The 13,478-nt window shown below is 37.4% G+C and overlaps 2 protein-coding genes across 4 annotated transcripts in view; one reads left to right on the top strand and one right to left on the bottom strand.

The window, feature by feature from the left end:
• CTNNA3 (catenin alpha 3) overlaps window positions 1-13,478 on the bottom strand; it is a 572,729-nt gene that overhangs the window by 326,703 nt on the left and 232,548 nt on the right. The gene's annotated exons all lie outside the window — the stretch shown is intronic.
• Window positions 1-13,478, top strand: part of LRRTM3 (leucine rich repeat transmembrane neuronal 3) — a 94,755-nt gene that overhangs the window by 32,532 nt on the left and 48,745 nt on the right. The window contains exon 3 of one of the 3 annotated variants that reach the window (XM_026106382.2): window positions 3,251-3,301. The exons of the other annotated variants lie outside the window; for them this stretch is intronic. Coding sequence (XP_025962167.1) covers window positions 3,251-3,256 — 6 coding nt within the window. The 3' untranslated portion in view covers window positions 3,257-3,301. The remainder of the gene's footprint in view (window positions 1-3,250; window positions 3,302-13,478) is intronic. 3 annotated transcript variants of the gene reach the window in all.

Below are 13,478 nucleotides of genomic sequence, written 5' to 3'. Positions count from 1 at the left end.
TACCTACCCCTGGGCTGTCAAAGCAATTTGGTGGAGATGTGCTGAACTTCTTACTTACAGAGAGTGGACCAGAGTATAAGTTCAGGATGATATACTTCTCTCCATTCACTGAAAAATGCCTGATGATATCAATAGGAAGTTTGCACAATGATGCAAGGCAGTACCTAGCTTTTACACAGTTGCACAGCTGGCATCAGAACGTAATCTACATTGAAACACCAATTAGATTAACAGGGCCTAAGACAATTTATGCTTCTTAATTGCTTGGTTTAGCCTCAGAACACAATGCCTTGTCAAATTCCTTGACTTTGGAAGTTTTTCTCTGCAGTTTTTGCAGTTTTCTTCACAGCTTTGGAGGCTAGAAATCGTTTCTCAAACTGAGAGCTGAGATTCTGAATTTGCCACACCCAGCACACAAACAGACGCCAGGCGAGGCGCCTCCATCGGAGCACTGCGCGCACAAGGCCATGAGGCTGTGCAGGTCAGCGCCATTCAGCCCCGCGAGACAGCCACGCCGCTGCCTTGCGGCTTCTGCATCAAGATCAATTGCACAAATGCCCTGAGCTTCACTTTTCCTTAATGGTAGGGCAGGTATCTTTACCAAATAGAAACGACTTCGCAGGGAGCCTTGTCGGTCAGTAAAAAAACTGATTTCACTTCAGAGGTTCATTTGTGAAAACAGCCTGTGGGGGAGGAGGATAACGAAACCATGCCCAGCTTATACCCTGATGTTGTTTTATTGCTGATAGGAGAACAAAATTACAGGTAGCCCAAATTAGTAGATATGATTATTCAATCATCTATTTAAGGCACAGGGGGGTAGTTTCCTGGATCCATATTTACTACTGGAAACCATTTGACACAGCGTTACACAAATACTTAACTCTCAAATTTGTACGTCTGAATTATGCAGCACAAACTCTTCAAAGGCTCTCCTACATCTAGCATTCCTGGTCCACTGAACTCAAAAACTAGTGGACTTTACTTTTTTCCTTAAGCAACCCCACCAAGAAATACCTTACCACTTGTTTTTACAGGTTTTTAAACATGTTTTTAACTTGCATCAGAAACGTTACTGATCTCTTTTTACACTGATCCCAGCAGTTTACGATTTTAGGGCACCTGAGGCTCTCTTCATTTGCTGATCCGGCAACAGGAAACAAGGTACATGTCAGATAAGCACACTGCAAGAAAGAAAAACTCCAACTCTTGGGATCCTTTTGCATTGTAAATATGAAAAAAGCAAATAATAATGTTGTAGAAAACAAAACACTTTTCAGTTTGGAATATACTGGCCTGTTTAAACTCCTCATCCAACCAATCTTAAGTTTATCTGCTTGTGCTAGACAGAGCTCTTGACACAGGAGGGAGGAAAGTGAAACCCAAAGCATACTTATATAGAAATGCTTATTTCTAGAAGAAAGAATCAAAACATAAAATTCACCTCTATCAAAACTGAATTTCCATGCTGTTGTTTACCAGGTTTCTAAAATGCTTCTGAACTAAGTAGAATCTTGATTCAGTTTTCAAAAATTGTTTGAGATAATAAAATGTAGTTATCCACATCCTAAATGTGAATGGCCATGTAAGTGATGGTGCTTCTAGACGAAAAAGTGGGGAACTCTTGCATTTATTTAGTGTGCTATGCTCATTGAGAATAAAATCAGAGTATTTTTCATCTTTTTTTCTACACTATTATCTTTTAATTTAAAAAACATTAGTATTTCAGATCCTATGACTATTCACATCATTTTAAGATATATCTTAAGAGGTTAAAACACACTTGTGTTCCAACTTCAAAACATTTTAACCTCTTGTTGCTTCTACTGATTCCATATATTAGCACTCAGTGTTTCTGAAAATCAAAACTTTTTTTTTACTCAAAAAAGGTAACTCTCAAGAAAATGCCATGAACAAATATTGCTCTACTGCAACAAAAACTATAGCCTAATCAAAATTAAATCCTCTCGGGCAAAGGCAAATACCCATATGCAGAGTTTTTGGCAGTCTTGTACCACGTGAAGGCAGCGAGAGGTACCAAGACGGTACCCAATGCAGGGGCCCTGCTGAGACTGCGGGACTCCAGGCTCACACGGTTCAGCTTAGGACCTTTGAGGAAGTGCATCGCAGTTCACCTCATCTGGAGGAAGGAGAGAGGAGGAGGAGAAGCAGTAGGAAGCAGAGATTATGTCAGGGGCACTTGGAACCGGGACTACAGATGCAATTACAAATCAAAGACAAATCCAGAAACAAAGTCACTATTGCCAAAAATCATCATGAAATGTTCTTCATGGAAACTACCACTTCGCACATGGGTTTAACTGTAAAGTTCTTTCCCTACCGTGCCTCAAATCTGAGGGGAACAGGACTACTTGAAGAGACAAAACAAAGCCCATAAGAGAGACAGCAACTGACAAACATCTTTGCTAGATGTTTCTTTAAAACTCTATGTTCCTTTATTTTAACGTTAACTGTTTTTAGACAAGTTTTGGTTGAACTTGATCATGAAATCTAGTATGTTTGCTGCCAGCCCCTACGGAGGCTAAAAATGCAGTGCATGTGCAGGCTGAATACTGAGAGTTTACCCTTGTGGAGAAAGTTTTAGGACCTCATTTAATACCAATTTTGCACAGCTTATCTATTCACTTCCTAGGCTGTAAGTCTATGAAGAATATGATCTTCCTGGTATCTCCCAAGAACACTGAGTTAACTTAAAGTATATCACCATTTTATTGAATCATACCTCCCATGAATATGCCATACCATTCAGGTTCACTCAAATCTTGTTTGGGCTCTTCAGTACTGTCATGGTATTTACATAGCAAAAGAAAGTACTTTATGCTGTGAACATAGAACACTTGAAAACCAAAACCTTCATTAAAAAGATAATTTTTGACTTCATGAATTCCAGTAGAATTTGGTGCAGCATGGGGAATACTACAATTAATTATAGCACATCTTATACTGACCAAAACTAGCCTCTCGGGCTCCACTGAGAACAGATTGAGACAAAAGTTATGAAAGATAGTCTAATGAAATGGTTTTTGAGAGTTGACAAAATAGTTTCTAACATAGCTGCATCTGCTGGAAAGCGGGAGCAGATTATTCATATAAGACCAGAAGAGAAAATAACGTTTTCCCACATTCATTAACCACCAAGAATTATTCTTCCCCTCTTAGTATAATATTAAAATAAAGGTCAAGTTAGTGACTCAAAGAAAACTAATGCTATAAATATTGACCTCCATAGGTCTGAAATGATGGATGGTACCACTGAACCCTTGAAACATGGTTGGAAGAAGTAAGTGGAAAAGTTTTGTAAACTACTGTGCTGCGTTCCCCTTGTGAAATCTTAAATATCTGCCCTACATTTTAGACAGAAGTGCCTTACAGCAAACAAGTGCTATTCAAAAACTAGCCAGTACTGAAAAGCTGACTGGTCTTCAATTAATGTCACTACATAAACACAAATTAAAATACAAACCCTTTCCTTTTTTCAATGTGTAAATCAATTTGTCATAGAGTCTGTTTCACCCTTGATGATGAGACACAAGATCATTTCTTTCTGTTTTTTATGTAATGCAACCATAGCTAACAGATATTTGCTGCAACATTTTGTTACCCAGGGTAACATTCAGTTTAGAATAATCTAATGGCATGTCTATAGAAAATACAACTGCTTAAATATCACCAAGTTGAAAGAGATAACTGGAATGACATAAGTGATGGACAACTCATTTGTTCCTTCACCCTGAGGGCTTGGACATTTTTCTTCAGTGGAAATTCCACTGATTAAGTGGAGAAATAACTTTCTGAAAGAAAATTACTTTGCACATAAACCCTGCAAGGAAGGTGTAGCAGCATACAAAAATATCGCAGAAACATTAATTCTGTTGACCCACTCTCAAAAAGAAGCTTAAATATTCTTATGAAGCTTCGGCTCGGCTGGATGAGAAGCCCTAGACAGCGTGTGAAACAACATATTCCCCAGCAGAGCTCTTAGCTGACTAAATTTACCCCTGGGGAGCTTGTAATTGCTTATGCCCTTGCCAGTGCCTGAGTATACAAACAAAGGAGCAGGCATGATCACGGTTTCATTTATTATGCTGTAAAATACAATGTTGTCATATTTTCTCAATTAGTAAGTAAATGACTTCAAACAGTAATCTCTCCTACTTAAAAATGAAAGAAGAGGAGTGGATACATATGAATACATGTATCCTAACTCAGGGACATGCTCATTCTGCTTCTCAACGTTCACACACACATAATCCTTACCTCACTGGAAGAGAGTGAAAAGCAAAAGGAACCTCACAGATGTGTTTGAAATGTATTTTGAATTTGTGATACAGCCAGGCTTTCTGCTTATACAAAAAGAAATATGTCTGTGTAGTTTAAAATAATACTAATTTTAAGTAGCACAAACTAGTACAGAAGTAAGAGCTATTTACTGATAACACACCAAATAAATGCATAATTCATCAAAACAGAGAAACTCCCCCAAATCTGTAAAATATTACACTACATTTAATTGAATTCAGCGGGAATCTTGGACAGAAAAAGAATATAGGGTCAGACCTAAATATAGTTCAAGCTGCAGGTCTACAGAAATAATCCTACTTCTATTTAACAGAGAAAGCTGGTCTCACTCTGAAATAACTTCCATGAAAGTTAATGCAAAACTTACAAGTATTTTATCATGGGAACTGGATGGTGCCTTAGTTTCAGTCCAGTGTCAAAAAACGCTAGTCCTCTCTCTTTGTGGTTTCTAATGGGGCAGGAAGGGGTTGTGAGGAAAGGAAGAGATACTAATTCTGATTAGCCAAAGAAAATAGCTGCACCTGAAAAGCTGAGTGGTATAACAAGTACTTACAAAACTCTATGACTCTCACTAATGATTCACCAGGAAGGAATTGAAAACAGCTGATATACAGGTCAAATTAATGGTTAGTGACAGCAAAACTACCTAATCAGTGGTGCACCTGAGTATTGTGGAAAGGGCTCACTAGCATTTATTATGCATATGACACTGTAACATTTGTTATTTAATTACACTTCAAGAGAGCAGCAGATGAATGGGAGCATCTTTTTTAAAATTCTGAAAGCTCCATAGTTCTAATTAGGCTGTACACTTAAATTTAGGAGAAAAAAAGATTTTCAAGGTAAGCTGAAAATATCGCCAATGGCAAATCTTGATGAGGTAGTGCTCAAAATGAATGATTATATAGAAAAAAAAAAAAAAAGGGATTGCACAGAGGAAAGAACAGATACTAGAGTTACCTTCAGATTGGGTAAGCAATTAATGTTAGCTCCAGGATACTTTATATAAAGCATGGGAAGTCTAACAGAATTATTCCATTCCCCTTGGCCTCAGCTCATACATTGTATACAGTTGCAGGTACTGCATTTTAAGGAAAATTAAAAAAAGGTAAAATAATTTAGAGAAAAGATAATTAGAAGAAATATTGTTTAAATTATCTATGATGAGCTGAATTGATTTAATTTGAAAGAGACTGAGGAAAAACAAAATAAATGGAATGATGATCAGCATAGCCATAGTCATTGATGGAAAACCAAGAAAAAAATCAGTAATTTGCACTACAGATTTAGATGAAGATTTAGGTTGGATCCCAGAAAGCCCTTCTTGAAATTTTGTTTGCAGTTTTCTCTGCATCCTTCCCTTACAGCAATAGGATTTACTGACTCTCCCCTACCCAGAGAAGAAAGACTGATCTGTAGGAAGATCAGTGTGTAAAAGTAGACTGTTAAGTGTTGAAGCAAAAACAATAGGGAGCTGAGAGCAACTTTCATTCAGTTTTATCCATGCTCCTGAGCTGTCAGATGTTGGTCAGCACTACTTAAGCTTCTCCCAGGTCACAAATAAAGAACAGAATTTAGCTGAGTTTCTATCCACCTTTAATGATGCTCCCCATATTAGGCTATCGAAAATACAAAGTTAATACACTGTAATGGATTACAAATTTGTCAGTAAGTAGTAAACCAAGCTTTGGGAACTCCCTCCTCCCCCCAACAGATTTACATGACAAAGGACAAACAGCTAGGTTTATAAATGATACGGAGATGGATGGGTGATTGTCTTTAGGCTAGTAAAAGAGGTGAACTATCAGGTTCCAGGACCAAGTAACAACAAGATGTCCTAAAAGCTTCTGTTTCTTGGATCAAGAAAAAAAATGGATGTGTATTCCAGTAAAGAGATAATCTAAACCACTAAATATAGAAACAGCGACGACAAACTACAAATCATATATTCAGCACAGTGAGTAATAAAGATGCCTTAGACCTATAGGAAAAGCAAAAGTGGCCAGATATGATGTCAGCAAGATCATTTTAAATGTACCTAAAGCTACTTATCAGGGGCTAAGCTCATTTCAGCTTTCAGGATAAATCAAGTCTATGTGCTAATTGAGATACAGCCTGTCCTTTACCCAGAATACCAAGAAACATGATGAAGGACTATGGCAGATTCTTTCTTGCATCTCCCTGAAGTTGGATATAAATTCTTTTTTTTTCAAGGGTAATAACTACCTTTCCATTTATTCCACCATCTTCTGTATAATATGAGTACAATTTTTTTTCTTTTTTTTCTTTAATTCTCAGAATATCTAATAACAATAACAGTGGAACTTACTGTCTGGAACTTATGACTTTTCCAGGTCACTAATCTCATGTGTCACATTAAAGCAGAATGCAGTAAGAACACATTACACATTCATCAACTGGTATTTGTATACAGTGACCAAGATTGCTGTTATATTGCATACAAATCTTATAAAAACAAAACATTAGTTAGATTCCTACCTAAAAATTTTAGATTAATCATTTCTTAGTTTTAAAGCTTCTAAAATTTAGCCCTTATGCACCTGACACACTGTATATGTCTGAAGTGCAATGATGTATGTCCTAGAGTCCGTAGTCTTCTGCACAAATATTCCCAAGCTGTTCTGAAATGAGGCCTCCCAGCAGTGTATCCCACATTGCCACTGATACTTTTATTCATGCTCACATGAGTACTGAAAAAAATAAGAAAACAAAACCACAGCAAAAAATATTCTCGTCGCAAAGGATGAAAATCCTGAACTGCTGAGAGATTTTGTGCTTTGATAAAAAATATCTTCCAAACAACATCCTTATAATTTGCATGCTAGAGAAAGTAACTTGAAAATCAAGGAAAGATGGAAAGATGTTTAAAGATGTCACATCCACTGGGCCTTCCCAAGCAAATACTTATTTTGTGTGGGGAACAATCACGACGTTATGCTGAACATTCAGGGTTTATCCATGAAGGGCACAGATAGCTCAATTAGGAGGTTGCTGATATGGTGTGGAAGTTGGCAACAATATGAGTGAACCCAGCAGCATGTAGTTTAAGCATGCAAAGCTGTTCAAAGACAATGTTGTTACTGTGTGGGGACTAGAATATAGAGCTGGATGGTATTTGGCTTCTGGCAGATATACAAGGGTAATATTTGGGGCATGTGATGCATGTGGCACTTAGTACTGGAGTCCAGTTTGACAGCTTATATACAACAAAGAGTTCTCAGGAAAAAAATATTGGTTAACACATCAGGGAATCCTGAGGCAGGACTAAAACTTTGTAGTAAGGGACCAAGTCTCACAATATTTCTACAGTGTTTTCGATGTTCCCCCCAAAATCTAAAGGAAAGGGAATCGGATTGGCCTCCTATCCCCCCAGCATACAGCAGAGGCTCTAGACATAAGTGGCAGATTTTAAACCTGAAAATTAAATTGAAAAATAAAGTTAAACCCTGACATTTAATCAAATCATTTTGATGTTCACACCTTCACTTGTTGTCAGTCAGTGAAATGAATTCAGCAGGCAGCTTGCGTAAAGGCAAAAAATTGTATCAGTTTAGCTCTCCCCACTTATACTGGATTTAATTCTCTTAACAGCCAATTTAACAGCCACCAACAGGTCTAGGGGAAATCATGAAACTTGCCAGCAGTTTGAATTTGAAAAACTACAGAATATTAATATAAAATATGATTAGAAATATCAAAACCGTGAAAGAAAATACAGGCAGTTTCAAAACATGGTATTTTAACAAGTATATTTTTTGATTAAGTGCAATGCTAATAGACAGTCTTCGTCTGAATTAAACGGATGGCTCAGCAGAGCACTGCCAGGAGCAGGCCCACCTTGCATGCAGGAATGTGACAGTTCACGGGTCTTGCATAGTGCTCCAGGCAGTCTTGCACAACTCAAATGTCTTAGAAATGCTATGCAAAGAACAGTTTTTGTTGTCAGGTTTGTCTGCAAATTCTGCAATGACTATACCACCCTTCTTTACCTGGACAATTAGGCAAACAGGGCTACCAAATGGATTTTTCTCCATCCGGAGTAAACTCCAGCCCTCTACTTCCCATATATTCCCATATATAATATATTCCCATATATTGCAGCCATAAATGCTACAACAGTCTTGTCTTTTTAACGTTTGAATTGTTTCTCTTTTTGCTCCCTACCTAAAATACTCACTTACCAAGCGAACAGCCACAGGTCTTGCTATAACCGTGCTTCATTTTATACAATACGGGACAAAATGTGTTTCAGTAGAAAACTGGCCTTCATCAGTCCTAGAGGTCTCCATCCCATACCCAAACCAGAAGTAAAGGTTAGGCTAATCCCAACACAGCTGCTACTGAGGCTCTGCCAACTGCTACAGAAGAAACCGTCCCTCAGAAGTGCATCTCCTGCAGACCAGTACTGTGTCTGCATTAGCTTCTTACTGAGAGTGAAAGCCAATACAGCAGCTAGACCTGTCTAATACCATGCCTAAGCAAAACACTTCAGAGAAAAGAAACAGCATAAAACCCAGATAAAAGTCAGAGATGCTCTTAAAGCAAAATCCTAGACCTGATCTGCTTCCTAAACTTTGGAAAACTCCCAATACTTCATAGTGTGCACAGCTCTCCTAAGAAATATGTCTACATGCTATGTGTCCCCTCTCTACTTAGAAACCTGCTGGGAGGTCAGCGGAGCTGAAGTAACTTATGCCCATTTGAAGGTGAAGCCATCCTCATCAACACTGATTCTGTTAGCACTACTTGATGAAATAAGTATGTGCCAATATGCCAAAGGGGACTAACAAAATAGGTGTTTACCCAATATAGCAAGTACAAAAATTTTCTGCATGAGGCATAAAATATCCATAACTTTTCTCTTCACATTTGTTTCAAAATGTGTGTTCTTTTCCCAGCAGGTAAGATAGATAAGATGCCAGTCATTACATAATCTGTTTCGCAGCACTGAGACTATATTGCCCAATTTGTGAGCAATCTGAACTAAAATATGGTGGTCGAGGACGGATTTTAATGTCAGAATGCAGTGCCAATAAAAACAGGCAACATTATTCAGGTGCTTTCCCTGTGAATGAAATGTATGCAGAAACCCACCAGGAGGCCAGAGGCCATTAAAAGACATACAGTCTCCTGACAGCCTCTCCTCTCTATTTGACATGACCGAATACCTCCAACCGTCAAAAGCCCAAAAGAAAGCTTCTCTAAAGCCCACAAAGGTGTTTTTTCCCCCTAATGCAGTTTTAAAATCTGTGAGAATTACCTCATTCTTGTGACAGGTGTATTTATTCAGAGACTTAATAGCATCACTTTGCCACTCTGCCACATTCAGACAAATGAGAGCAGTTCTCCTCCAACAGCTTCCTAAGAGTTATGTTGCCGTCATCCGACCATTAAGAAAGTATCCAAACCAAACTGCCTCCTCAGAGGCAGTAACACAGCAGAGAGTAATGGCCTTCAACAGTTGCCATCTGAGCCCAAATGTCCACTGACATGGACAACACATCCAGTTAACCATCTTCTGAGACACCCCATGCACAAGTACCAGGTTTGCTTTCTTTTTCTGCCCATGCCACATAAACCCTGATTTAGGAAATGTACTAAATTTCCCTACTAAATTACAGGAAACCATTCTCCCCTTTGTGTTTCTTACATAATTCATTGCTTCTCTCTCAAAAAATAAACACATACATTAAAATTGACTTTTTTAATTACAGGACCGTTCTCTGTAACTTTATTTATCATTTTTCCAGCCACAAGTTGCTCAGGAAAGGCTTTGTTGCTTCATTAAATATTACCAAGTTGTGCCATTAATTTCAGTGGCACTACTTATTTAATAAGGCATTACCCAACATGAGAAAGAATGGAAGACTCGAGTTCTCAGTAAGATACCTGCGTCATTTCAAACAGAATTATGATTCTGCTAACCACATTCACATTACCTGGTAATTTTCTCCCAACTTCCCCCTGTGCTAGCTTTTCAAGAGGTTCTTAATTAACTCTGTTTTATTTATTAAAGCATGTGTTAATAGACTTCCCCCTAGAGCTTGAGTAAACAGCTATATGAAACTTGTCTTTTCTTATCACATGTCCTATAATGCTCTCAAAAAGGTTGGGAGGAGGGAAGGATGTTCAGAGGGGCAGACCTGCTTAGGGTTTGAAGGTTTTCTGTTACTTTTAGCCTGTTTCTTAAACCTTATTTTCCTAAGAGATCATAATATTTTCAAATACTTGTATATGTTCATATGTCAATCTGCCTCCTTTCTTTTTAGTTTTTAACCAGCTAGCCTATTTTGGGCCAACTTAGTAGTGGACAGATGTCTTAAAATTATCAAGTTCCTGCAAGTTCTGCAAACATAATCAGCAGAATAAAGGAGAGAGACTATATAAATAGTTTAAAAATGCTAAAAATGAAGCATTAAACTTCACATCAGTTAAAAAAAAAAAAAAAAAAAGGAAAAACCTACGGGTCAATCGTAAATGATCATTACCTTGTCTTACAACAGTAAACAACTGACATTTCACTCCAAAATAACCAACCTTTGCATTGACCATGATGTAACTATAAATCAGAAAAGTTACTATATCTATTCTCAAAAAAAAAAAAAAAAGGGGGGGGGAGGGACAACTTGCACAAGGATTCAAAAGCGCTGGCTGACCAATGGAGCAGAGGGAAAAATAAAAAAATCAGGTCTTTTGAGTCTATACTCAACACACTAGCATTAAAGTAAAAGAAGATAGTGTTAAGCAAGGTTATTAATCTTTTAAATTCAAGAAATGGATGCACAAATCAGACTAGAACCACAAGCAGTTAGTTTAGCTAAATATATATTATTCTAAAAATGAAAGCACAGTCAGAAATCACAAGATCAGTTCTCAAAACATTCAGAAATTTCAGATATCATTGAGAAACCATTTTAATCCTCCTTTCAGTTCTGAATCAAAAGCCTCTTGTCTTCTGTGCCCTTTCATCCCTTTATTTTTTCCTTTTTCTTTAATTTGTGGACAGTGAAAATTGTATATTTGCTTTCTGGCCCTTCTCTACATCTGTCCTGGCATATTTGTTAGACACAACATAAATGTCTTGGCCTCCTATCATCTCAGGAATCACATACAGAACTTTGGCCTAACTGATACTATATTCAGGGCATTACAAATGAGTACTGGTCCACAAAATTTAGATTCAAAAAAATATTTAACTTACCAAATCTAGTTTAATTAATTCAGCATAGTTAAACACTCTTCATTTTGTGGATTCAGGTCTGTAAAATAGTTTGAAATTTGGGACCAAGACCTATTAGTAAAGCTGGCTTAGGAAGCTAGCTATAGCTGACAATACACTGATTCTGGCTTTCAGAAGCAGTGAACTCATACAAATAGAGTATGTTCAGTTTGCTCTTTTACTCACTTTTCACTTTAGTCTTTTCCTCAGTTATACGGGAAATCATATACTCTTCAAGTGCTTGTACATTTAGCTTAGCAAGTGTATGGATTCATATATATGAAAGTCTCAGATTGGAGTCAAATCAAGTAAGGAAAGGTAGTTCTTAATTTTCTTTCCAAAGAACATTTAATTACTGTGACCTGCCAATCAAAAAACCCACGATCTTCTACTTTTTTGTAAATTCTTGCACAGTCTCTTCAATATTACATACATCATAATGATAATCATACAGAACAGACAGTATAAAACATGTCTCTTTTTGATTAGCACATATTTAATAGTGCCCTTTGATTTCAGTTTGGTGCTTCTATTCAACTTCTGCTTAAGAAGATGGAGTAAACAAGCTTTCTCTTATTTTTGACTTTTTTAATGAACTGACCTATATTAAAATGCTTCTGACAGACATCGGAGTTTTGTAAGCATCTATGTTTACCACTTTTTTCTCTCTGGCAGACTCCTCATTGCTTTAAAAGAAATCTTCTGTACCTGTTGCCTTTTGTTTCAGGCTACAGAAAGGTAAAAAGCAGTGGCAGACACAGAAATAAAATCATGAAAAAAAACCCCCATATTCTCAGTTTTCACCTCCAAGATTTCCATTTAAGCTTACTGAAGTTAATGGAAAAATCCCCTTCTGAATTTAGTAGGATTTTTACCAAGTGGTTACACAGCTTCACTCTTGGGGCTGAAGGGTTTTTGAAGACTTTTTGATGTCTCCCAGTGAGATAACCAGCTGATTTAAATCTCTCATGCTGTCGTTAAATACTATTTGGCAACATTTTTCAAAAGTTTTCAAGTTCCTAGCTTATGAATTTCTAAATAATGTCCAAGAGCAATTATTCACTTATTCTAATTATCAGCACTCCCTCTAATATTGCATGGTGTCCAACACTGGTATAATCTCTTACATCAAAAAACACTGGGAGAAATACAGAAGAATCTGAAGAAAAGAAGTGAAACATAGTTTAGGCACAGGATTGAAAATTACTCCCATGATTCCTTCCAAAGCCTTGGGAAAGTGTTCTAACTTCTTTGCTTCAATTTCCCCTTCTATAAAACAGGGATATTAAAACTTCACAACTTTGAAGGTATGATGAACATTAAGTCATACTTGTAAACGGCCTTGAAGGCAAAAAAACACTATATAAAGGCTAAGTATCATCAGCATCATCAGAAATTCATGGTGTATCCTTTCCTCCTCCATATATATGAAGGCAGGAAATTATCTTACCTAAGAGATTGATGATGCCTGGAAATTGTAGGCGGCCACCCTCCAAATTACTGTGCATGAGTCACCAACACTTTAAAGTATTATACTTCTTAGCTCAGTGGGACTGTATTGACTCTAGCATATATTGTCAGAAATATATTACAGAGATGTTTGAGAGAGGGGAATTTTTACTCAAGACTGTCTCTAACTAGTACATAAAGCAGCTGGGGCCAACTTCCCAATGATGGAAGAGATGTGTTGGCTGTATTTTAGCACCCCATCCCAAAACATGTATTTCAGGTCATGTGAGAGAGGAGAAGCTGTGCTGCTGTGTAACACTACCCTGAGCAACAGAGCTGAATCCAGCTCTAAATCCAGTCCTGTAGCATTTATGCTGCATATATCTGTCCATACATCTCTTCCCCATCTTTTTCCCATACATCATTACCAGTGCCTGTCCTTGTGAAAAAGAACCCAAGAAATGCAACT

This window comes from Dromaius novaehollandiae, chromosome 6 (genome assembly GCF_036370855.1).
Source record: "Dromaius novaehollandiae isolate bDroNov1 chromosome 6, bDroNov1.hap1, whole genome shotgun sequence".
Taxonomy (NCBI): domain Eukaryota; kingdom Metazoa; phylum Chordata; class Aves; order Casuariiformes; family Dromaiidae; genus Dromaius; species Dromaius novaehollandiae.
Note: the sequence above shows the minus strand (reverse complement) of the source record. Positions and strands in the feature narration are given on the sequence as shown.